General features: G+C 47.3%; 1 protein-coding gene, 1 long non-coding RNA gene and 1 pseudogene across 2 annotated transcripts in view; 1 reads left to right on the plus strand and 2 right to left on the minus strand.

Annotated features, from left to right (window-relative positions):
- LOC103304554 (F-box-like/WD repeat-containing protein TBL1X) overlaps window positions 1–21,752 on the minus strand; it is a 35,804-nt gene extending 14,052 nt beyond the window's left edge. The window contains exons 1-5 of the mRNA XM_028138779.2: window positions 21,417–21,752; window positions 11,782–11,923; window positions 11,179–11,320; window positions 904–967; window positions 688–785 (exon numbers count right to left, since the gene is read on the minus strand). Of these exons, the coding sequence (XP_027994580.2) occupies window positions 688–785; window positions 904–967; window positions 11,179–11,320; window positions 11,782–11,923; window positions 21,417–21,621 (651 nt within the window). The 5' untranslated portion in view covers window positions 21,622–21,752. The remainder of the gene's footprint in view (window positions 1–687; window positions 786–903; window positions 968–11,178; window positions 11,321–11,781; window positions 11,924–21,416) is intronic.
- On the minus strand, window positions 11,386–11,514 carry LOC114229657 (small nucleolar RNA SNORA42/SNORA80 family; annotated as a pseudogene).
- Window positions 20,966–25,504, plus strand: LOC129151944 (uncharacterized). The gene is made up of 4 exons (XR_008558648.1): window positions 20,966–21,290; window positions 23,723–23,799; window positions 24,039–24,155; window positions 25,484–25,504. It is a non-coding gene; the product is annotated as an uncharacterized LOC129151944 (long non-coding RNA).
- Window positions 25,505–25,750: the final 246 nt, after the last annotated feature.

The raw sequence follows: 25,750 nt of genomic DNA on the forward strand, positions 1-25,750 counted from the left end.
CAGCTTTTTGTAATAGATATGAGGATGCCAAGTTGGAAGGAAGGGCTTACTGGCTTGAGAGAAAGAGCGAGAGAGACAGAGAGAATGCACAATTCAGTGACCTGGAGGGTTAGACTCGAGTGTGGAGTTCAGCAAAGTTATTTTTGCCAAGGGCCAGATGGTCAATATTTTGGACTTTGTGTCTGTCGCTGAACTGTGCACCTCAACTGAATGGGGATGTTTTGCACAAAGGTCTGTGGGGCGTGTGACATATTAAGACATGACAGGCGCCCGGCCGGTGTGGCTCATTTGTTGAGCATCAACCTCGAACCAGGAGGTTACGGTTTGATTCCCAGTCAGGGCACATGCTTGGGTTGCAGGCTCAATCCCCAGTAGGGGGCGTGCCGGAGGCAGCTTATCAATGATTCTCTTTCTTTATTGATGTTTCTATCTCTCTGTCCCTCTCCTTCCTCTCTTAAATCAATAAAAACATATTTTTTAAAAAAACCTTTTTAAATAAAGGAGATGACAGGCTATAAATGAACATCAAGGTCACAGCCAGGAAGACCAACAAGCACCACACAAGCTGCCTTGATTTCTTAAGGGGAAGCAGAAAGCCTCAGCATTCACAGGAACCTCGATGCTACTTAGAGATTCAACCCCAATAAGCATCTACAGTTCAAAGATGTGTTACAAGCGAGTACTCACCTTGTCCACACCAGCACTCACAATGTAATTCCCCTTTTTGTTCCATTTCAAGGCAAAGATGGGGCCTCTGCGTTGGCCTAAGGTTCTGGCCAGATTACCTGTGGGTAAGTAAACAAACAGCAAACATGCTGACTTCAAGGCCACAGCCCGTTCACGCCTTGACTCCACACCAAAGGAGCTCTTCTCCAACCCCAACCCGAGGGTGGCAGGACTCACCGTCTTCCATCCAGATTCTTGCAAAACCATCATAGGAGCCTGTTGCTAACAGCGTCCCATCGCTCTGTGGGCCAGAAAGAAACAGGCCAACAGAAACAGCTTAGCAGGGACAGTTCTGACAAAGGGAAGAAAACCTCTTACCCCAGGGCTAGGGCATTCTGGCATCAATAATTGGTCTCCAGCCCAGCCAGTGTGGCTCAGTGGTTGAAAGTTGACCTATGAACCAGGAGGTCATGGTTCGATTCCCAGTCAGAGCGCATGCCCAGGTTGCAGACTCAATCCCCAGTAGGGGGCATGCAGGAGGCAGCTGATCAATGACTCTTCTCTCTTATTGATGTTTCTATCTCTCCCTCTCCCTTCTTCTCTGAAGTCAATAAAAAATATATATATTTTTTTAAAAATCAGTTCCCAGTTGAGTCTCACCAACCCCATTTAACTACTCATCTCACACACCTCTTAAATCAGTGGTCGGCAAACTCATTTGTCAATAGAGCCAAATATCAACAGTACAATGACTGAAATTTCTTTTGAGAAAAAACTCTCGATGGCGACCGGCAGTAAGGTAGGGCAAGAGAGAGTGTGAGTGAGGAACCCATAGAGGAGAGTGTAGACGTGTGTTGTGTGTGTGTGTGTATGAGCTAGGGTCAGTTAGATTCTGCAGGTCTTCCAAGGGGCTGCCTAACCGGGCAGTCCTAGACGGCGGAGCCCCGCGCACAAAGCGGACACTTCTCGGCAGCTGGTGCGTACGCAGAGACCACGCCATCTTGAGAAACAGAGCTGCCTGAGACTGGGATCCTGGCTTCTGACACAAACCAGGACCCTGCAGCCACTGGGGACAGAGAACTGCTATCACAGCTTCAGACCAACAAACAACAATAATCCAGACTTCCTGGCAGATTTCCGTGAGTCAATCCCCCTCCCCGCAGGCGCGCGGATAGTGCCATAGTAACTGATAGACCCGCCCCTCGCCCAAGCTGCAGAGCTTTGCGCAGGGACTCGCTCCCCCTCAGGGAATTTGGCGCGCGGGACAGAGGCAGCTCCCCTTCGGGGAAATCTGTCAGTGCGCACAGAGGGCTCCCCTTCGGGGAATGTGGGGGAATTTGGCTTGCGGGTCACAGCTCCACTTTGAGGAATCTTAGAGCATGCACAGAGGGGCTTCCCTTTGGGGAATTTGGCGCAGAGAACGGACTCCGCCCCCCTTCGGGGAATCTGGGAGAGTGCACTGAGGCAGCTCACCTTCAGGAATTTGAGAGTGTGCGCCCTAGCCGGTTTGGCTCAGTAGAGAGAGCACACACAGGACACAGCTCCACTTCAGGGAATTTGGCACGCCGGACACAGCTGCCTGGGATCCCTGACTCACAGCGCATTCACACTAAGAGCCAGCGACCCCAATTGTTGGTGCATGCACACATAGGGACCCTGAGTCTCAACGAGAAACCACACAAGGCAACAGAGACTCTGACACTCTAGTCTTGGTGCAGACACAGGGAAACTCTGACTCCTGGCACATGCTAAGGATCTCATTTTCGGCACATACCAACAGTGTGGTGCAGACAGGGCCCCTGAATCTAAGTGTGCACACGAGACCACACGGAACACTGGGGACACTGACCCTGGGCAAGTCTGGTTCCCACCAACCAAAGGCAGCCACACGTCGTAGTGTCAGAGCACTTCAGTGAAACTCGGGTGGAGCAAAGTCCCCACAGCACACGGCCCAGGTCCACGCAAACAGAAGCTTGAGCTTTCTGGTGATAGCCAGAATGGGGAAACGAAATAACTCACAGAGGAAAGAAAATGTGGAGTCGCCAAGAAAGGAAATTAGTGAAACTGAAGCTTGCAACATGACCAAAAAGGAGTTCAGAGTAATGGTCGTGGAATTTATACATCGGATGGATGAGAAAATCAACAACTTATGCAAGAATCAGGAAGAAATGAAAAGTGATATAGCTACAATCAAAAACACCATGGGAGAGAAACCAAGATGGCGGCATAAGGTAAACACCTAACTGTTGCCTACCACAACAATTTTGAAACTACAACTGGAAAACAGAGCGCACACCGTCCAGAACCACCGGAAAGCTGGCAGAGTGGAAAACCTACAACTAGAGGAAAAACAGAGAGGGGGACGCTGAGCCTCAGGAGCTGTGGAGGTGTGGAGATCCGTGAGCGCGGAAAGGGCGGGCAGCTGAATACGCGGCAGGCTTGCTCGCAGCGCACGGAGAGGGAGGGCAGCAGACGCTGCGTGGCTAGCTTTCTCGTTTGGGAGAAAAACCAAACCTCCCGACTGCACTGAAATCCAGCTGTGGTCGGGAAGAAACTGGGCTATTTGGCAGCGGGCGAGGCTTGAGAGCAGCCTTCTCTCAGAGGTGTGCAGCCATTAATTCGGGCACGGAGGAACCGGCCCTCTTAGGGCGGTGCGGACGGAAACCAAGTTTGTCTGCGCCATTCTGAGACTCCGCCCCATCCAAGCTGAGCACAGCCCTCCCAGTGACTGGATTTCTCCTTCGGGAGAAAAACAAAACTTCCGGTCTGCACTGAAATCCAGCCCCAGCAGGGGAGAAACTGGTCTGTTAGGCAGCAGGAGAGGCTCGAAAGCTGCCTTCTCTCAGAGGCGAGCAGCCATTGATTAGGGCACGGAGAAACTGCCCCTCTTAGGGCGGAGCAGATAGGAAACCAAAGCTTCTCTGCGCCACCCTGAGACTCCGCCCCATCCAAGCTGAGCACAGAAGCTCTCCCAGCAGAGACACTGCTGATCCTCACAGCCAACTGGCTTGGAGATCAACTCCCACCAGTGATACCAACAATCCCAACCACTCTGAACTCCAGTTTCTGGGGACAGGCGGGGGACCCAGACGCCTACGGGACTCTCGGCCAGTCGAAGAGTGAGAGTGACTTTCTGTCGGTGTGGACGACACCAGATTTCAACCACTCTCATAAGGGACACATTCAAGAGGCAGACTAAGTGAGCACCAAAGCCCTACTGTGTCTCCAGCACAGCAATTCTTCCATTATATACACAGCAGGCCCTCACAGCCAATTGGACCGGAGGTCAATTCCTCCCATTGTACCAACAGCAATCAGGGCTTTTAACTAAACCAAGACTTTCCACTCAGCCCACAAAGGGGAGTACCAAGAGCGACCACCTAGGGTGATTGGGGAAGTTGAGCTACCGGCCCCTACAGGTCACCGACCATACAAAGCCACTCCATCAACACAGGGAGGCAGCCAAAATGTGGAGACATCTAAGTATGTCACAAGTAGGAGAAATAGATGAAAGTAAACTAATGGACGACACAGTGTTCAGAACCATATTTATAAGGTAACTCAAGAATCTTCTAAAAACCGCTGAGAAACTTGAAGAGATCTTCAAGGACCTTAATGAGAATACCAAAACAATGGAAAAGGACCAGTCAGAAATTATGCATACACTATCTGAAATAAAGAATATACAGAGTAGACCACCGCACCCGAAGAGTCAAACCAAAGAGCTGGAATATGAGGAAGAAAAAAACACCCAACCAGAGAGGCGGAAAGAAAGAAGAATCCAAAAGTGTGAGGATAGCATAAGGAGCCTCCAGGATGGCTTTAAGCGTACCAATATCCAAATTTTTGGGGTGCCAGAAGAGAGAAAGCAAGATACTGAAAACCTATTTAAAGAAATAATGACAGAAAACTTCCCCCACCTGATGAAAGAAATGGACTTACAAGTTCAGGAAGCGCACAGAACCCCAAACAAGAGGAATCCAAAGAGGACCACACCAAGACACATCATAATTAAAATGCCAAGAGCAAAATACAAAGAGAGAATCTTACAAGCAGCAAGAGAAAAATAGTTAATTACCTACAAGGGAGCACCCATACGACTGTCAGCTGATTTCTCAACAGAAACTATGCAGGCCAGACGGGAGTGGCAAGAAATATTCAAAGTGATGAACAGCAAGAACCTACAACCAAGACTATTCTACCCAGCAAAGTTATCATTCAGAATTGAAGGGCAGATAAAGAGCTTCACAGATAAGAAAAAGCTAAAGGAGTTCATCACCACCAAACCAGTATTATATGAAATGCTGAAAGGTATTCTTTAAAAAGAGGAAAAAGAAGAAAAAAGTAAAGATAAAAATTATGAACAACAAATATCTATCAACAAGTGATTCTAAAAATCAAGTGAATTAAAAATCTGAGGAACAGAATAAACTGGTGAACATAATAGAATCAGAGGCATAGAATGGGAGTAGATTGATAATTCTCAGGGGGAAAGGGGTGTCTGTATGGGGGGTATGGGAAGAGACTGGACAAAAATCATACACCTATGGATAAGGACAATGGGGGGGAGGGAACCGGGTGATGGGGAGATATGGGGGGGAAAAAGGAGAAACAATTGTAATAATCTGAACAATAAAGATTTATTTAAAAAAAAAAAAAACACCATGGAAAGTTTCAACAGTAGACTACAAGAAGCAGAGGACCGAATTAGTGAGTTAGAAGATCAGGTACAGAAACAAGCTCAATCTGAACAGCAATTGGAGAAAAGAATTAAAAAGCAGGAGGAAAGCCTAAGGGAGCTTCGGGACAACGTGAAACGAAGTAACATGCGTATAATAGGGCTGCCAGAAGGACAAGAAGAGCAGCAGGGATTAGAAAATCTATTTGAAGAAATAATGACAGAAAACTTCCCGGATATGGGAAAGTTAAAAGTTATGCAAGTACAGAGAGTCCCAAGCAGGATCAACCCAAAAAGACCCACACCAAGACATGTCATAATTTCAATGGCAAATATAAATGATAAAGAGAGAATCTTAAAGGCGGCAAGAGAGAGACAGAGAGTTACCTACAAAGGAACACCCATCAGATTGTCAAATGATTACTCAACAGAAACACAACAAGCTAGAAGTGAATGGAAGGAGGTATACAAAGTGTTGCAAAGCAAAGGACTGAATCCAAGAATACTATATCCAGCAAGACTATCAATCAAAATTGAAGGGGAAATCAGGAGCTTTGCAGACAAAAAAAGGCTCAGGGAGTTTATTACCACCAAACCAGCAATGCAAGAAATGCTAAAGGGAATACTGTAAAAAGAAGAAATAAACAGGTAAGAAGGAATACAGACACAAAAATAGATATGACTACAAACAAATACCTTTCAGTAATAACTTTAAATGTAAACGGACTAAATGCTCCAATCAAAAGACATCGAGTGGCTGAATGGATAAAAAAAACATGACCCAAATATATGCTGTCTACAAGAGACCCACCTCAGAACAAGAGACTCACACAGATTGAAAGTGAAGGGATGGAAAAATATCTTTCAGGCAAATGGAAATGAAAAAAAAAAAGCTGGGGTAGCAATACTTATATCTGACAAAATAGACCTCAAAGTAAATGCCATAACAAGAGATAAGGAAGGCCACTTCATAATACTAAAGGGAGAAATCCAATAAGAAGAAATAATTCTGGTAAACATATACGCACCCAATATAGGAGCACCCAAATACATAAAAAAACTCCTGGAGTATATCAAGGGAGAGATTAATAGCAATACAATCATAGTAGGAGACTTTAATACCCCACTATCACCATTGGACAAATCCTCTAAACAAAAAATCAGCAAAGAAACAGCAATCCTAAATGACTCACTAGACCAGATGGAATTAATTGACATCTTCAGAACATTTCACCCCAAAGCCACAGAATATACATTCTTCTCAAGTGCACATGGGTCATTTTCAAAGATAGACCATATGCTGGGTCACAGGCAAAGTCTCTTCAAATTCAAGAAGATAGAAATTATATCAAGCATCTTCTCAGATCACAGTGGCATAAAACTGGAAATCAACTATAATAAATACAATCCAAAGAAATGAAACACATGGAGACTAAACAGCATGTTATTAAACAAGGACTGGGTCACCAGAGAGATCAAGGAAGAAATAAAAAACATCATGGCAACAAATGACAATGAAAACACAACAATCCAAAATCTATGGGACACAGCGAAAGCAGTCTTGAGAGGGAATTTCATAGCTCTACAAGCCTATTACAAAAAACAAGAAACAATGGTAATAAATTACCTAACCCTACAACTCAAAGAGCTAGAAAAAGAGCAGCAAGAAAAGCCCAGTGTAACCAGAAGGAAGGAAATAACAAAGATCAGAGCGGAGATAAATGACATAGAGACCAAAGAAACAATACAAAAGATCAACAAAACCAAGAGCTGGTTCTTTGAAAGGATAAACAAGATTGATGGACCTCTAGCCAGGCTCACCAAGAAGCAAAGAGAGAGGACCCAAATAAACAAAATCAGAAATGAAAGAGGTGAAATAACAACAGACCCCGCTGAGATACAAAGGACTGTTACAAAATACTACGAACAACTCTATTCCAACAAACTGGACAACCTGGAGGAAATGGACATATTCCTAGAAAAATATAACCTTCCAAAAATCAATCAAGAAGAATCTAAAGAGCTCAATAGGCCAATAACTATGGACGAAATTGAAGCAGTCATCAAAAAGCTTCTGGCAAACAAAAGCCCGGGGCCTGATGGATTCACAGGAGAGTTTTACCTAACATTCAAGGAAGAACTAAAACCTATCCTCCTCAGGCTATTCCAAAAAATTCAAGAGGAAGGAACACTTCCAAGCTCCTTCTATGAAGCCAGCATCACCCTAATACCAAAACCAGATAAAGACAACACAATGAAAGAGAATTACAGACCAATATCCCTCATGAACATAGATGCCAAAATCCTCAACAAAATTCTAGCAAATCGGCTCCAGCAGTACATCAGAAAGATCATACACCATGACCAAGTAGGATTTATCCCAGGAATGCAAGGATGGTACAATATCCGCAAATCAATAAACGTGATACATCACATAAACAAATTGACAGATAAAAATCACATAGTCATATCAATTGATGCAGAAAAAGCATTTGACAAAATCCAACACCCTTTCTTGATAAAAACTCTCAACAAGGTGGGAATAGAAGGCTCATACCTCAACATAATAAAAGCTATATATGATAAACCCACAGCAAACATCATACTCAACAGACAAAAACTAAAAACATTTCCCCTAAGAACAGGAACAAGACAGGGATGCCCACTCTCACCACTCCTGTTTGACATAGTACTGGAAGTATTAGCCATTGCAATTAGACAAGAAGAAGAAATAAAAGGCATCCAAATTGGAAAAGAACAAGTAAAACTGTCTTTATTTGCAGACAACATGATATTGTACATAAAAAATCCGAAAGACTCAGTCAAAAAACTAATAGACTTAACAAATGAATTTGGCAATGTAGCAGGATACAAAATTAACGCCAAGAAGTCTAAGGCCTTTCTATACACCAATAGTGAACTTACAGACAGAGAGACTAAAAAGGCAATCCCATTTACCATCGCACCAAAAAAATTAAGATACCTAGGAATAAACTTAACTAAGGAGGTGAAAGACCTATACACGGAAAAATACAGGACACTGAAAAAAGAGATAGAGGAAGACATAAACAGATGGAAGAACATACCATGTTCATGGATTGGTAGAATCAACATCATTAAAATGTCCAGACTACCCAAAGCAATCTATAGATTCAATGCACTCCCCATTAAAATACCAATGGCATATTTCACAGACCTTGAAAGAACTCTCCAAAAATTCATCTGGAATAAAAAAAGACCCCGAATAGCCGCAGCAATCCTGAGAAAGAAGAATAAAGTAGGAGGAATCTCAATACCAGATTTCAAGCTGTATTACAAAGCCACTATTCTCAAAACAGCCTGGTACTGGCACAAGAACAGACATATAGATCAATGGAACAGAATAGAGAATCCAGATATTGACCCAAACCACTACGCTCAATTACTATTTGACAAAGGAGGCATTAACATACAATGGAGTCAAGACAGCCTCTTCAATAAATGGTGTTGGGAAAATTGGACAGATACATGCAAAAAAATGAAGCTAGATCACCAACTTACGCCATACACAAAAATAAACTCAAAATGGATACAGAACTTAAACATAAGACGGGAAACCATAAAAATACTAGAGGAATCCACAGTCAACAAAATCACAGACATATGCTGAAAGAACTTCTTCACTGATACTGCCCCTAGGGCAATGGAAGCTAAAGAGAAAATAAACAAATGGGACTACATCAAAATAAAAAGCTTTTTTACAGCAAAAAAACTATCAACAAAACAACAAGAAAGCCCACTGCATGGGAGAACATATTTGCAAATGGCATCACTGATAAAGGTTTAATCTCCAACATCTGCAGGCAGCTTATACAACTTAATAAAAGGAAGATAAATGATCCAATAAAAAAATGGGCAACGGACCTATATAGAATCTTTTCCAAAGAAGACAGAAGAAAGGCCAAGAGACACATGAAAACATGCTCAACGTCACTAATTATACGAGAGATGCAAATCAAAACAACAATGCGGTACCATCTCACACCTCTCAGAATGGCTATCATCAACAAATCAACAAACGACAAGTGTTGGCGAGGATGCGGAGAAAAAGGAACCCTCGTGCACTGCTGGTGGGAATGCAGATTGGTGCAGCCACTGTGGAGAACAGTATGGAGTTTCCTCAAAAGACTGAAAATGGAACTCCCATTTGACCCAGTAATCCCACTCCTAGGAATATATCCTAAGAAACTGGGAACACCAATAAGAAAGGATATATGCACCCTTATGTTCATAGCATCACAATTTACAATAGCTAAGATCTGGAAACAGCCTAGATGCCCATCAGCAGGTGACTGGATCAGAAAACTGTGGTACATCTACACAATGGAATATTATGCTGCCATAAAAAAGAAGGAATTCTCACCATTTGCAGCAACCTGGATGGAATTGGAGAACATTATGTTAAGTGAAATAAGCCAGTCAATGAAAGAAAAATACCATATGATCTCACTCATTTATGGATAATAAAGAACATTATAAACTTGAACAAAAAGATAGATTCAGAGGCAGTAAAGCATCAAACAGAAGGTCAAATTACAGCAGGAAGGTTAGGGAGAGGTGGGGAAGATAAGAGATCAATCAAAGGACTTGTATGCATGCATATAAACATAACCAATGGACACAAAACTCTGGGGGTTGAGGGCATGTATGGGAGTGGGGTTGGGGGGGCGGGGGCAATGGTAAGATATGTACACATATAATACCTTAATAAAAAAAATTGGAAAAAAAAAAGAAATTTCTTTTGAGAGCCAAATTTTTAAACTTAAACTTCTTCTAATGCCACTTCTTCAAAATAGACTCGCCCAGGCCGTGGTATTTTGTGTGAAGAGCCACACTCAAGGAGCCAAAGAGCTACATGTGGCTCGCGAGCCGCAGTTTGCCAACCACGGTCTTAAATGAACATGTAAGGTGTTACAACCAAGGAGAAAAGGGGCAAGTAGAATCTGTTTCAACCATTCACCCCAATGACATAATTAAAAATACCATACAAAAGCCCTGACTAGTGTTTCTCAGTGGTTAGAGCATCGGCCTGGGCACTGAAGGTCTCAGGTTCGATTTTCGGTCAAGGACACGTACCTGGGTTGCAGGTTTGATCCCCAGCCCCAGTCAGGAGGCGTTCGGAAGGCAACCAATGAATGTGTCTCTCTCACATGGATGTTTTTCTCTCCCTCCTTCCCTTCTAATCTCTCTAAAAAAATCAATGGAAAAATAGCCTCAGGTGAGGATTAACAACAACAAATACCAGGCCAACAGTTATGACACGTTGGAGACTTTAGTGAGCCTTGAACATCGTTCAGGAAAAAACAGAGTTTGTGACAAAATGACAGAGTGTGCAGAAACACTTCAAAGAGAGAGAGCAAGAGAGAACGTCAAGGGAAGGTATAAAGAGCTGTGTCCCACCTGTCAATTGAAATACCAAGCCAGAGCCCTGGCCAGTGTGGCTCAGTTGGTGGGAGCACTGTCTTCTACACCAAAAGGTTGTGGGTTCGATTCCCAGTCAGGGCACATGCCCAGTTGTCCCCATCAGCAACCAATCAGTGTTTCTCACATCGATACTTCTCCCTCTCTCTCTCCCTTCCTCCCTCTCTAAAATCAATAAACATCCTCAGGTGAGGATTAAAAAGAATTTTTTAAAAGAAATACCAAGATGGACAGTCACGTTTCCTTGGCTGCTCGAAGACGTGGGCTAATGCTGGGAGCGAGTGGTCACCAAGGACGCAGCCAGCCGTCTGCCCAACCCTAGACCCCACAAGGCTGCCCCACCGTGCAAGCATCTGGGAGGCGGCCGTGCTTACATTCCAGTCCAGCGAGGTCACGTCTCTGTTACTGGGAACATCCTGCCCCTTTTCTCGGATACAGTGCCGCAGCACAAGCTGGGTGGACGCCCCATTGCTGCTTCCATTCAGGTTCCAGATCCGCGCAGTCGAATCTTTGGACCTGCAGAAGGAAAGGCGCTGCAGTCAGCTTTCAGCTCGCTTGCTCACAGGGTTTCTCCTTTTTCCCACCTTGCAACCCGCTTCAGTGCCCACAACACAGGAGCAGTGGCAGGCGATGGTTCCAGGCCAGTCTGCTCTGGCATGGGCACCAGGAGGGACCCCGGGGACAGGCCTGCCGTAAATCCAAAGCCATGCATGGAAGTTGTTTTCTCTTTTCTCACAGGGTTTTCTCCACACCGTCGTTCCTGCACTAATTTTAAATGCCGGCATTAGTCCCCATCCTGGGAGAAAACGGCACAAGGACTTCTCTACAATATGACCACAATTGGAGGTACCCCAGGGAGGGCAGCACGGGTGCCCCAGGCCTCGTTCTGCACACCTGGGAAGGTGCCCCAGGCAGGTGAGAGGGAGCCAGCAGCTCGGACCCCTGGCCCTGGAGCACCCCCAGGCTGATGCCCTTACCCGGAGGCCAGGAGGTCGCTGACAGGACTCCAGGCACAGATGAAGACCTCAGACTCATGGCCCTGCAGGACCCTGGCTTTGTTGGGCGGGACCTCAACGTCCCCGTCTACTTCCCCTGTCTCCATTGGCTCCGAATGATTTTCTGTGGGAGGAAACAGAAACCACTTGGCTGAGCAACGCAGGAGAACGGTGTTGCTGGGCACTTTGCTTTCACAGCCTCTCTGTATAATATCACCTCTGACAAGTACAGCTAAGCCACGGCTTGTGTCACTGAGTAAATGCGCCAGTTTATTTGCTAATACAAGGATGGGCAAAAGTAGGTTTACAGTTGTGAATATGCAAAACTTTACTCCCTTATAATTATTTAATATGGTATTATTTTCCAAAGGAACAACTGTTACTTTTGTCCCACCCTATAAGTTATGCTTACTCCACGTTGGACAGAGGAGTAGAAAGTTATCTATTCTCCATAAGTAGGTCCAGGCTAACGTCTAACAGCCACGGGAAGGATCACGAGTGGACGGAGGCGACATCGCTCAGGAAGAAATGCAACTTTGGACCCATCTGGCTGCAGCCTGCCTGGCAGCAGCATGGAGCCGAGGGCAGACAGGTGCAGGCCTCGGGACGAGAGTGACCTGGAAAACGGCCGACTGAGTCCCAGGAGGGGGTGCTGCTTGGAGTGTGGGAACTCACCCACAGGTACTCACACAATGCATACCGTCTGTCTCGAGATACAGTGTGCTTCAAGGGACATCCATGTCTGTGTAGCTATATTTCACTATTTTCTTAATATTTAAAAGAAATCTGTGTAATTTTAAATTTTGGGCCCTGGCCGGGTAGCTGAGTTGGTTACACACCAAGGTCAGGGGTTCAATCCCCGGTCAGGGCACATACAAGAATCAAGCAATGACTGCATAAACGAGTGGAACAACAAATTGCTGTGTCTCTCTCTCTAAAATCAATCAATTACAAAAATTTTAAAGAGTTTGCTAACTTTCCATCCTGGCGGACATACAGAGATCTCAAAGCTCACCAAGTACAAGTGAGTTCCGGTGAAGGTAGACTCGGAAAAGAACGCCGTTTGTTTTCTCCGTTTGATTTTGAAACCTGAGGGTTGTGCCTCCCATGAGGGGACAGCCACTACAGGACCTAGGGTCCAGGCTACCCATTTTCCTCTTCTTGCTCCACCCAGCATTTCGATCTTGTGAATCTGACTATGCGGCCACTGGTGGGAAGCCTTTCCATTTTACTAGGCAGATGGCCTTTGTGCCATCCTACTGCAGTATAACCCACCCCACTGCCTGCCGAGGCTGTCCACTCCACACTGGAGCCCGAGAGAGACGTGAAGAACTCACTGGCCTGCACCTATGCACAGTAACCTGCCACCACGGGCTGGGCTGTGGCTGCAGCCTCATCTGAGGTGGTTGGCCAGCTACAGGTAAGCAGGTCCCAGGGTGAGGTGTCAACGCCATGGTCAACTCAGTCCTCAGGGACAGTGTGGCTGCAGGGCTGATCCGAGTGGAGCAAATTCCAACCAAGGGGGAACATTCACGTCTGCATAGTACATGTGCACACTTGCATGCACACACACACATGTGCACACACATTACACACATATACATGCACACCCACAAATGCACACATTCACATGTGCATAATATACATGCACACACACACATTCACACACAGAGATGCACACATACAAACTTACACACACACACATGTGGCCAGGGCTATTGCTTCTCCATTTAAATCTTAAGCTTGGTTTCACAACTGCTACCAGAACCAAAGCAAAGCAAATACAAAATTGACTTTGTACAATCCTCCCTCTTTCTGAGAATAGTAACTCCTATCTGATGACATTTTCAAGGCATTCTATACAATTTTACACAAATTGAAGGCCTGGCTACAAAAATAAAAATTTTATTGCTTATGAAGACAATTCATATACAATCTTAAGACTATAAAGAATAACAAGAAATTTTTGAGAACATGGAAAAGATTTATTCTATTACACAACAGGTTTTTTATTCTCTAGTACAGTTAATTTGGCAGTAGCCACTTAACTGGGATGCTTATTAATCTGCAAAATTAGGCAGCTGACTCATTTGATGAGTTACAGTTTTGTGGTGATTAACACATATATATTGGGCTACAGCTTGGGGCTGAATTACATGGCCAAGTCTGGCCTTCAATGCTGCTATTGTAACTGGGTCCCAAAAATTGTTTTGCATTCACCCTGTCTCCTTTAGAAGCACTTAGGACAGAGCACAGAAAACACACAGGAGCAAAGCAAGCCATATGTTGTCAGGATCTGCTGGGGAGAACAGATGCCCTGGGGAGGGAGACACCAGGTGAATCTAGACAGCACCTGCCCACTGTCCAAATGCACCTGGGCAGAGAGAAATCCAAGTATGCCCTGGACGCACCTGTTGCCTCCATGGAACTTTCTGGAGGCGCCGCACACATGTAGGAGCTGGGGCTCCCATCCCTATTCAGTCCTGAACTCCACTGGGCAGGATGGGCGTGGCGGCAGCACCTGCAGCTACACGCCTAGTTCAGGTGCCATCTGCAGCATCCTCCATCCAAACTCCAGGTGGGATCTCCTGAGCCTCTGGGTACCACTCAGAGCCCTTGACTTCATCACACTAGCAGTCCAAGGCCCTTCTGCTGCCAGAGAGACCCCTGCCATCCAGTCCTACTTAAAAACTGCCCAGAGCTCCCGGTGCCCTTGGAACAAGGCCGAGGTTCCTGCCCGACTGCCCACTGAGACCTCCTCGCCTTCCTCTAACCTGCAGGAAAGCGGCTCCCCAGACACAGACTTTCTGCCCAGGCCGTCTGCACTCAGCAAGCGAAATATTTCCTATTGCGCACACCAAACAAGTCAGTCCAAGACTAATGACATGGCAATCAGTTGCTAAAATATTCGCTGCTAGTATTAGTAGAGAGAAATGGTGTGCCTGCATATGAGGCACATAAGGGAAATGAATGCAACACAATTATAGTAATCAGTCATTAGCGAACGTTGTAGTTCATTATTAATAACTAGAGGCCCGGGGCATGAAATTTCCACCGGGGGAGGCCGCAGGGGAAGGGGGATAGTTACCCTCAGCCCAGCCTGCATCCTCTCCAATTCAGGACCCCTCAGGGGATGTCTGACTGCTGGTTGCTGCTGGACATCACTCTCACAATCCTGGACCACTGCTGGCTCCTAACTGCATACCTTCCTGCCTGCCTGCCTGCCTGGTCGCCCCTAATTGCCCCCCCTGCCAGCCTGACCACCCCTCACTCTACACCCTGCTGGCCTGGTCGCCCCCAACAGCCCCCCCCGCCCCTGCCAGCCTGGTTGCCCCACACAGCCTGCTTATTCAGTCGTTTGGTCATCCCTCACTAACCCCCCCTGCCAGCCTGGTCATAGGCAGCCATCTTGTGAGGGCATGATGGTCAATTTGCATATTATTTCTTTATTATATAGGATTCTGCATAACAGGATATTGTAAAAATTAAGTTATGAAATTTTTATTAAAATGTTTCTTACAAACCATTATATTGGCTGGGCTCCAAAAATATTACTTGTGGGCCGCATGCAGCCCATGGGCCATGAGTTCAACATGCTTGGTCTAGCCAATAAGAAATACACCAAGAGCCACAGATGTCACTTCCAATTTTGTAGGAGCCACATTTTAAAGTGGTTTTTAAAAATCTTTTTATTGATTTTTAGAGAGAAGTAGAGGGATAGAGAGATAGAAACATCAATGAGGGAGAATCATGGTTTGGCTGCCTCCTACATGCCACCTACTGGAGATCAAGCCCACAACCCAGGCATGTGCCCTGATGCGGAATCGAACCTTAGACCTCTTGTGCATGGGTTGATTCTCAACCACTGAGCCACACCAGCTGGGCTAGAAACCACATTTTAAAAAGCAAAAGAAATATGTGAAGTTAATTTTAATAAGAGACTTTATCTGTTTAATTCAAAGGAGACAAAATATCATTTCCACATGTAATAGATCTAAAGGGATTATTAGTGAAATACTTTACACCTCCCTTTTTTTCAGACTAAGTCTAAAATCCAGGGTGTATTTTCACTTGCACTACATCTCATTTGGACTCGCCACATTTCAAGTGCTCAAGAGTGACATGTGAAAGTGGCTACCAAGGGGCCTAAAAGATCAAGATGGGAGGGAGGATATGGAAGATGAGGCTGTGAAACAGTCAGGAGCTAAAACAAAAAGAAGCATCTATAGCAGCCACTTTCAACCATCTTCATATCATGACACACATAAAGTAATTACTAAAATTCTGCAGCACTCTAAAAAAATATATAGTCTTTGCCGATCTGACAAAAATAAAAGGTATAGATTTGATTCATTCACACCGATTTGTTGTGTTGGCTGTTGTCATATTTTTATTTGACAGTCTATGGGGAAAGAGGTCATGTTTTAAACATTCTAGCAGCACACTGGTTGAAAGTTGCTAGTGTACCAAGTATACCCAGCTAAAGTGTCACACGAGCAGTCGCTGAGGTCATGGTTACTGTTACTGTTCCAGCCAGAGCGTGAGAACTCAAAGAGCGCTCTGGTCACCACTTTGCTGGCCGGCCGTCTACAGGAATCAGACACACACAGAGCCTGGAGGCAGTGCACAAGTCAGTGACCACGGCTCCTGTCCAGGTGAGCAATAAAGCAGGCAGCGACATCACCCGGATGAGAAAGAAACTGCAACACAAGACCCTCAGGCTCCAAAGGAGTTGGGGGGTCTGTGGCTGAGGAAGGACAGGAGAGAGATACTTTGGGATGAGTCCCAGATTTGTGGATAAAGCTATGGACAGGAATGGCAATGCAGGAGAATAAAGGAGGTGAGGGAAGACGAATGAATGATCACCGTCTGGATCCCTCGGAGTTTGCGGGTGAACCCAGGTCGGAACTGCACACGGAGATTCAACAGTTGTCTACATATACCCACTCTTTCCAGGGAGTGCAAGGGACCACACAGATGAGAGACTAGAGATAAGGCAAGGACTTTCGGGAAACCAACATGGTAGCGGAAGGCAAAGAGCCAGTGAGGGACGCACCTGCCAAGCCAGTTTTTAGGAGACATTGTTTTCAGGTGGGTCATCTCAGAGTAAAACTCTGGGAAAGTGTTAGAAATAAAGTCAGTGGTGGCCCATTGTCAAGGCAAAGCATTTAAACTTGAATGGAAAATTACTGGTAGTTGGTTTGCATAGCGGCCTGCAGACGGACCCTGCGGAGGGGCCTGACAAAGTTCATGCACTTGGAGAGTCCCCTGGCAAACAGGGTGCTGGGGAGGGGCCAAATGACAAAAGAACTTAAACTGGGAAGGAGGAAGAAAGAATACCCTGTAAGGAAACAAGGAAACTTGGGCTCCCATGTTCTTTCTCCAGCTACAAAACTGCGGATGAAGCAAATATTTGTGTCTTACTATGTAATTAAGCCTTTCGTGAGGCCAGAGCTGGGGGGAAAAACAGCCCTCCATGCAATGACAAGCCACACCCAGGGGCCTCCAAGCAGAAGACCCCACAGGCCAGTGTCTTCAAAAGAAGGAAGCATGAGCTTTAAACACGGAAATCCTTCCAAAGCAGAAGTGACACATGGTTACCAAACGAGGGCGATGTTGCATCCAGGGAACATTTGGCAGCCTGGAGGGGGTTTCTGGTTATCCCACCTGGAGAGGGGGTGCCAGTGGGTAGAGACCAGGGATGCCGCTACCCATCCTACAATGCACAGGAAAGCCCCCCAGAGAAATAAACCAGCCCAGAACATCCACAGCGTCAAGATTTAAACACTGTCATCAATATGGCACTGCGACGGATTTCCCACACCAGCAGATGGCACTGACTGGAGGGAAAACAGGGACATTAGGAGTCTAGATCTGGTCCTCAAGGTCCTCCTCAAGACTTGCCGGATTGGTGACCCCAGTGCACATCTATACAGTAGGCGACACAAGGTCTCCATCAGGTCAGGGACTGAAGCAGCCTAGTTGGGGCACCCCTTCCAGTGAGGCTTTCTAAGGAGACCTCATTATCTCAGCAAGTGTGTCCTCACACAGGGTCCAGCTTCTCCCAGCCAGATTCTATCAAATAGGAAATGTGCTAAGACCCCAGGGCTCTAATACATAAACTAGTCACAAAGTGGCTGTTTTTTTAATACACACCCAAGGATATGTTTATTTTTATTGATTTCAGAGAAGGGAGAGATAGAAACATGATGAGAATCATTGATCAGCTGCCTCCTGCACGCCCCCTACTGAGGATTGAGCACTCAACCAGACATGTACCCTGACTGGGAATAGAACCGGTGAGCTCTTGGTTCATAGGCCGATGCCCAACCACTGAGCCACACTGGCCGGGCTATATTAATTTTAGAAAGGAAGGAAAAGAAAGAGAGAGAAAGAGAGAGAGAGAGAGAGAGAGAGAGAGAGAGAGACTGATTAGTTGCCTCCCATATACGCCTGACCAGGGATCAATCCCGCAACCTAGGTATGTACATTGACCTGGAATTGAACCCACAACCTTTCTGGGATGTGTATGGGATGACTCCTGTATGGGATGTGTATGGGATGACTAATCAACTGGGCCACCAGGCCAGGGCTAATCACAAAGTTTTTTAAATGCAAAAAATTGATTAGAAGAATTACTATCTAATGAGCCCTGAAGATTTTTTGGTAACAAGAGAAAAAAAAAAAGTTAAAGCTCAGATTAAACTAAATTCTGGTGTGAAACAATTGTCCCCAGTGCCCATCAAAACAGTCTATTTCCATTCTTTTAAGTAGAGCTAGACATGAATCCCTTCATCCTTTTCTTTTAAATTTTTTTTGTTGAAAGTATTACATATGTCTCCTTTTCCCCCACTGACCTCTCTCAGACCACTCCCACCCCACCCCTCAGCACAGGCCCTCACCCTCCTACTGTCTGTGTCCTCATCCTTTTCTAATACAGCACAGGCCCTCACCCTCCTACTGTCTGTGTCCTCATCCTTTTCTAATAACGTGATATTAATTACCAGCTGTTGAATTGTGAGTGTCCCTGACAACTAATCCAGGAGAAAAGACAGGTATGTAAATACTGTCAATACCGTTCCATGTGTGCATGTATGAGAACACCTATGTGCACTTGCATACAAGTGTGCATGAAAACTTAGAACACAAGTCCAAGCTGCTCTGAATCCTCTCCCTTGTAAACAAAGAAACCACAAATCTCCAGTCACCTTGAAGCAGCTACAAAGACCCAGCAGCAGTTTAAGGGAGGGACGCAGGAGCGCCTCAGATAAGAATCACAAGCATTTTAGTCTGCAAAATCCTGAAGCACAATCCAGAAAGGCTGTGTGTGTGTCACTGCTATTGGCCTACCCACAAAAACTTTCCAAAACAAAGCAAAACAAACAGGTTTTTGGTAACTACCGTGGGAGCCAAGCAACAGGCCAAATCAGGAGCAAACGGCCTCAGACGCCCTGAGAAGGCCCCGGTGTGTCGGCTGGGTTTTACTGCCCGCCTCTTTTAGTTTCCAGAATGGTGCCTCTTAGGGAGAACAGGAGGCCACTGATGATAATGCACTGGGTCACCAGTGCATCGTTTTAGAACTTTGGGGTCCTCTTAGGCAGGGAAAACAGGAGGCCACTGGGATATTTAGAACTTGGGGTACCTGTTGCCAGACAGGTACGAGATCACTTTGTAACTAATATAAATGTCTAATCACTGGGTTGCACATCTGGAACTAATATAATATTGCATATCAACTGTAAATAAAAAAACAAAAAATACATTAAGGCAAAAAAGAACTTGGGGTATCTGAGAAAGGAGGAGGTGCTTTGGAGTCCCTTTATCCAGCTGTAAAACTACTAAATTTAAAGTGACTTCCAGCTTTCTCACACTGCAGAAGGCCAAAAAGCAGGGCTTCATCTTAAGTAATGTTTTACAACTTGTCCCATCTGCTATAAAGGCAAGTCCAAGGAAGATACAGGGTGTGTGTGGGGGGGGAGGGGGGTAGTTTTACAGTTGTTTGTATAGAAAATAATACAATAATTAAGTAATAATACAAGAATAAACTGTTCCGAGTACTCACAACTGGAAACCTACATTTGCCCCACCATGAATGTTGAATCGTTTATCTTTTCTTAAAATGGATACATGAAATGTTCAAGGTCCGAGTAATTTATCCATTATCTTGATTCTTACCATCAGAAATGCCCTATAAACCCTTTATTTAAAAGATACAGACGAGCCCTGACCGGGTGCTCAGTGGGTTGGAGTGTCCTCCCATATACCAAAAGGTTTCGGGTTCCATTCCTGGTCAGGGCACAAACCTAGGTTGCGAGTTTGATCCCCGGTCTGGGCGCATATGGGAGACAACTGATCAATGTTTCTCTCTCTCTAAAAAGAAGTTTTTTTAATTAATAAAAAAGTTGATACCCAAGTATATATTTTTTTAAAAGATACAGGCAAAATTCGCTTTAATACGAACTATGTGGGAAACGTGCCCTTGCCGGGCCAGGTGTACAATGACTGCCCACCATCTTTTCAAGGAATGCAGTTCAACATCAACTCAGTGCACTCTAAACAAACCTCCCACAAAGTCCCCAGTTCTGCAAATATAAACAGGAGAGAAAGTGTGGAGTGGAACAGTCTGATGGCTCATCTGCTCTCTGAACAACGAAGCCACACCACTTCCCAAACTCGTGACAGGAGGGGTGGGTTGGCAGCCGCCAGGTTTCTCCCTGCAGTGGACAAGCAGGAAAGCCCAGAAAACAGGTAGGTCACCGTCAGACGCTTCCAGTAGCCAAACATTTTTTTCATTTTAAATGGAACTCTGTCCCTAGGAATGAGCTGGCCCAACCCTTCCCAAATAAACGGACCAACCCGAAGAAAACAGGGCAATTTGTTTGTTGTTTGCGTGCTTTTACAGGTTCCCCTGGTCCGTTTCGAGATGAATTTTGTTTCTGAGACAAGATAATTCAATTCTAAAGCAGCCCCTGTCCCCCAAACCCATATAGGAGAAACACATTCCTATGAGACACATTAGGAATTTCTTATTGGAGCTGAAACTCCACTTTTATAAAGGCGGCTGAAAAGTTTCTGTGCGTTTGGGCAGGTCTCCAGAGCGCCATGGAAATGGAAACCGAAAGTCAGTCAATACTGATGGACAGATGGGAATCTAAAAGCTGGCTGGCGGCAGCTGCTGGGCTGGGTGTCCTAGCGATAAGGGTGCAGGTCCCAGGGGTGCGGAAGCCGGGGCCGAACAGAGGCACACACCGGTGGGGCGGCTCCTGGGAGCGTTTCTTTCGGGCCTCTGGGCAGCCCCACAGGTGCAGGCCGCTGCTGGCGAGACCGGGAGTGACAAGGGACGCTGCCGGGCTCCTCCACGGAGGGGGACCCGGAACAGAAGCCATTTAAACACTGCGCGGCGCCAGGAGGCAGCAGGGCTCAAGCCGCCGCAGAGCAGCGGGGGAGACGCCGAACCACACCTATACGTGTCCGGAAGTCCACCTCCACAGGTGATCCGAGCAGACGCGCGCCCCGGGGCCAGGGCGCGATCGCTCCGCTCCCTCCGGTGCCGCCACCCCCTCCGAGCCCCCGCCCACCTGCGGGCAGTCGTCGTGCGGGTCCCGCCGTCGCCTTACCTTGGTGATGACCAGCGGCTTGCCGTGCTGGCGGCCGCCCTTCAGGGTGAAGCCCCAAGGGGCGCCACCGTTCAGCTGCACCTCCACGGGGCGCCCGCCATCGGCGGTACAGGCCCAAGGATCGGGCCAAGCGCGGGGCTCGGCGCCCTCCATGGCGCGGGGCGCGCAGGCTGCGAGGCCCCAGAGGCCGCGGGCCCACCTCCATGCACTCCGGGAGTCCGGCTGGCCGACGCGAGGAGGCTTCAGGCCACTAGCGAACTTGCGCTGCAACTTGAAACTGCGGGCCGACCCGGAAAGGAGCCGAGAGGGCCGGCGGCGAGAGGGCGGAGCGGCGGGAGGGCGGGGCGAGGCGGGGCGCGGAGCGGGGGACGGGCCTGGGCGGGCTGAAGCGCTGGGGCGCTGGGGTGCCGGGGCGCGTGCTCGGGTTTCACCAGCTGCCCGGGGCGAGCAGGGGGCGCGCTCAGGGGGCGCTCTCGGGGCCGGGGGTGGGTGGCCCAGGCTGTGGCCCGGGGCCCTGGCCGTCTTTCCGCGCGGGCGCCGAAAACCCTAGAGGTTTGGGGCCCGTCAGCCCGCCTCCGGGAAGATCGAGGCGCGGCCAGTGAGGCGGCGGAAGCTCCCGCGCGGGGCGGGCCAGACAGCGGCCTGAGTCTTTGGCGCCTCCATCTTGGAGCGCGCGGCCGGCCCTGCGCCGCCGCCTTTGTGGGCGCGGACTTCGAGCCACGCAGGTGAGGCCGGAAGCGGAGGGGAGCCGCGCGCCACCCGCCAGTCCCGCGTGGACGCACCTGGCCCCAAGTTCCGGGCATCGGGGCCGCGGGTCCCGGAAGCGTACCGCGCGCGCGCGCGCGCATACTGTTCCTGCTGGAGAGATGGGAAGGCGGCCCCCCTCACCTCCCTCATCCAAGGGCCCAATGTTTATATATTATAACGTTTATATATTGTTTATATATTGTAACGAGATGTTACCATTGGGAGAGGTAGGGTCCAGGGTGCAAAGGATGTCCCTGTGTTCTTTCTTACAACTACAGGTGAATCTGTAATTAACTCCAAATAAAAAGTAAGAGGAGATGATAAGCCAAAAAAATAAAGGGTCACATCCATGCACCTGGAGTTTTTGCAAGTCCCCTGTCCCAAAATAGCCACCTGTCCCACCTCCCCCAAGGTGGTATTGGCTTAAATCTCAGGGCTGAAATTCAGGCCACTAGAATCATTAAAGCAGGGACAATGATTTCATCGTCTCCATCAATTCCAGCTGAAGTTGTTTTTCACATTTTGTGTTGGTTGTATAATCATGATGAGATTACCCATCTGTCACTTGGAAGGGTTGTACTGTTCATTTCTTAAACTTAGGTGCAAATGGACACGCATCCTTAACACCATTTTGAGTTGTTTTTTATTAATCCTCACCTGTCTGAGAATATTTTTTTTAATCAATTTTTTAGAGAGTGGAAAGGGAGAGAGAGAAAGAAACATCAACATGAGACACATCAATTGGTTGCCTCCTGCACCAGCCTCAACCTGGGCCGGGGATCAAACCTGAAACAGGCACATGCCCTTGACTGGGAATCGAACCCAAGATCCTCTAGCCACTGAGAAACACTGGCCAGGTCAAGTTGTTTGTTTTTAATCTTCACATTAGGCATCCCTCCCAGATTAGCATCATTTGAATATAAGGCTGCTGTCTACGTTGAAGAAGTGGCTCCCACACCTGAGACTCGCATGCCTAGAAGTGGTGCTCAAAGGGTTCCCTCTGCCCGTTCAGAAGACTGTGTACCCACCATCCTGTCTTCTGAGCAATAAAGCTGAATGTCCCAGGAGCGGGAAGCCTCACAGATCCAGTGTGCCCCTGGCTGTGTCGTGAGTTTTTAGAAAACAAAGCCGTCACCCGTAGAAGTCCATACTGGTTCCAGGTTACACTAAACCCTTCCAGACAGGTACAAGGTTGGTAAATTGGGGTGATGCCTTATAGTCACAAGATTTTCACAAGGTGTTTGACGAGGTCTTGTGATGACACACTGGACAGGATGTGGAAGTCTAGGTGTGACTGAAGCACAGGTGGCTGTGCTGAGCTGTTGAACTCCAAATGTCAGTGACAGGACTTACGTGGTTTCGCCTACCGCAGGGCATTCTTCCCCAAAGTGGATGCTTTGAAAATAGGCCTGTAATCCATGCACAACAACAGATTGGAATGAGAAAACCTTTAGCTGCCACCACGCAATGCTTTGCAAGGTGGGGCCTGCCTTCATGGGGTTATCTGATGTGAGGAAGGCCGGACACTGCTAGGAGAGGCATAAATTATTTCTCTTAAGGTACCCCAAGCTGGCCTTGCTGACCTCCACTGGTCTCCCAACAACCACATCAAAAAATTCGGACATCAAATGTCTAGGTAAGATTTGCTTTGGTCTCCATCTAAACGTTATGTCACTCTTCGAATGAAGACCGACTTCTGGGTTATTTGATAGAGGATGGGGAGGAGCAGCCTGACTCTTCCATCATCTTCGGGTGGAATGGGCAGTCCTTGCGGCTACCCCTGGAGGACTGTTGGGAGACACACCGCCTGACCCCCAACCCTTAACAACGCACTGCAGCGGATGTCTTACCCACCAGCCATTGTTTTTCTCACAGGTGGTTGTCAAAATCATCAATGAAAGCCTTCTATCCTATCTTGAGATGCAACCAGATATCAATGGAGGTGCTTTGAAATATGTCAGAAATGAGGCCAAGACCATGTGTTTTATTATGGTAGGTCAATGCTGATTTTAGATTTTCTTCTTGAAAACAAACCATCCCTGGCCAGTGTTGCTCACTTGGTTGAGCACCATCATGTGCACCAAAAGAATGCCGTTCCACTCCCCGCCAGGGCACATCCCCCTGTTGCGGGCCTCATCCCTGGTAGGGAGCATGCAGGAGGCAGCCCATCCATGTTTCTGTCTCATTGATGTTTCCGCCTCTCTCTGATATGACTTTAAAAATATTTTTTAAAAGATTATAAATTTAGCTCTGGCTGGTTTGGCTTAGTGGTCAGAGGGTCCACCTACAAATCAAAGAGTCTCGGGTTCAATTCCTGGTCAGGGGCACGTACCTAGGTTGCAGTTCCCTGGCCCCGATGTGAGGGGTGTGCAGGAGGCAACCAATCCATGTGTCTCTCACATCGATGTTTCTTCCCTTCCAATCTCTCTGGAAATCCCTGGAAAAAGTATCCTTGGGTAAGGATTAAAAAGAAAAGTTTATAAATTTAAAAATTTTACTAAATACAGATTCATAATAACACACCCATCAAAATATAATGGCTAGAAATACACGCGATGATCAGGTGGAAACACCCTGGGTGGATCGCCCCAGTGTTTCCATTACATTGCATTTATAGTAAAAACTAGAGGCCTGGTGCATGAAATTCGTGCACGGGTAGGGTCCCTAGGCCTAGCTGACAATGAGGGCCGATCAGGTTCTCTGCCTTCTTGCGTCCCTGCCTCCCCGCCTCCTCCTTCCCTGGCTCCCTCAGCACCCCACTGCCACTGCTGGTCACCCACCATGTTCCACACCACCCCCTGGTGGTCAGTGCACATTATAGAGAGCAATTGAACTCCCAGTCTCCTGGTTGAACTCTTGAGGGGACACTTTGCATATTAGCCTTTTACTAGTATATATAGATATAAACGCAAGCTGTCAGTGGAGAGACAGATGGTGCCCTACACAGAATTGATATTGACGTCGCTTCAGAATAGGAGGGAATCTGATTTGCAAGGACTTGAAATTAAGACCAGGGTTCAGTGTCTCCATCCTGGGCAGTGCCTGGCAGTGCCACCTGGGGCCTTGGTTCAGCTCATGTGTCCCTACCCCACAGAAGTGAGACCGATTCCTGGCCTCATGGTTGCCTCAGGAGCCTGTTACATCAGACCCGCCTGCTATTCCAGGTGAGGCCACCAGGAGGTGTGCTGAGTGGCCTGGCCCTCTGGGAGCACCCAGGGCTCAGATGCCTGCTTCCCTGCATCACTGGCAGGTCTCTTGGTCCCCCTTTCCAGGCATACTGAACCCAGCCCAAGATTTCTCTTGTCCATGGCCTTCTACAGCTGGACCGGATGCTGCCTGGACTTCCACTCTCCCAGGAAGAAGATACAGTGGGAACCCATGACCAGCTCGGCCGTGGAGCAGGCCTGCCCCACCCACGAGGGCTCCTGTGGGCCCCATAACAGCCCCGCCTCCGGGAAGGTGGTGCATGTGGGCAGGCATACCTCTGACGAGTCCCTGAGCATGCGGTCTGGAGGTGAGGCCCCGGCTGCCGAGGCAAGCGAACTGCAGGGTCCAGGGATCCCCCAAAGCCCTCTAGCAAACACGGT

Source organism: Eptesicus fuscus, chromosome 16, assembly GCF_027574615.1.
Source record: "Eptesicus fuscus isolate TK198812 chromosome 16, DD_ASM_mEF_20220401, whole genome shotgun sequence".
NCBI lineage: Eukaryota > Metazoa > Chordata > Mammalia > Chiroptera > Vespertilionidae > Eptesicus > Eptesicus fuscus.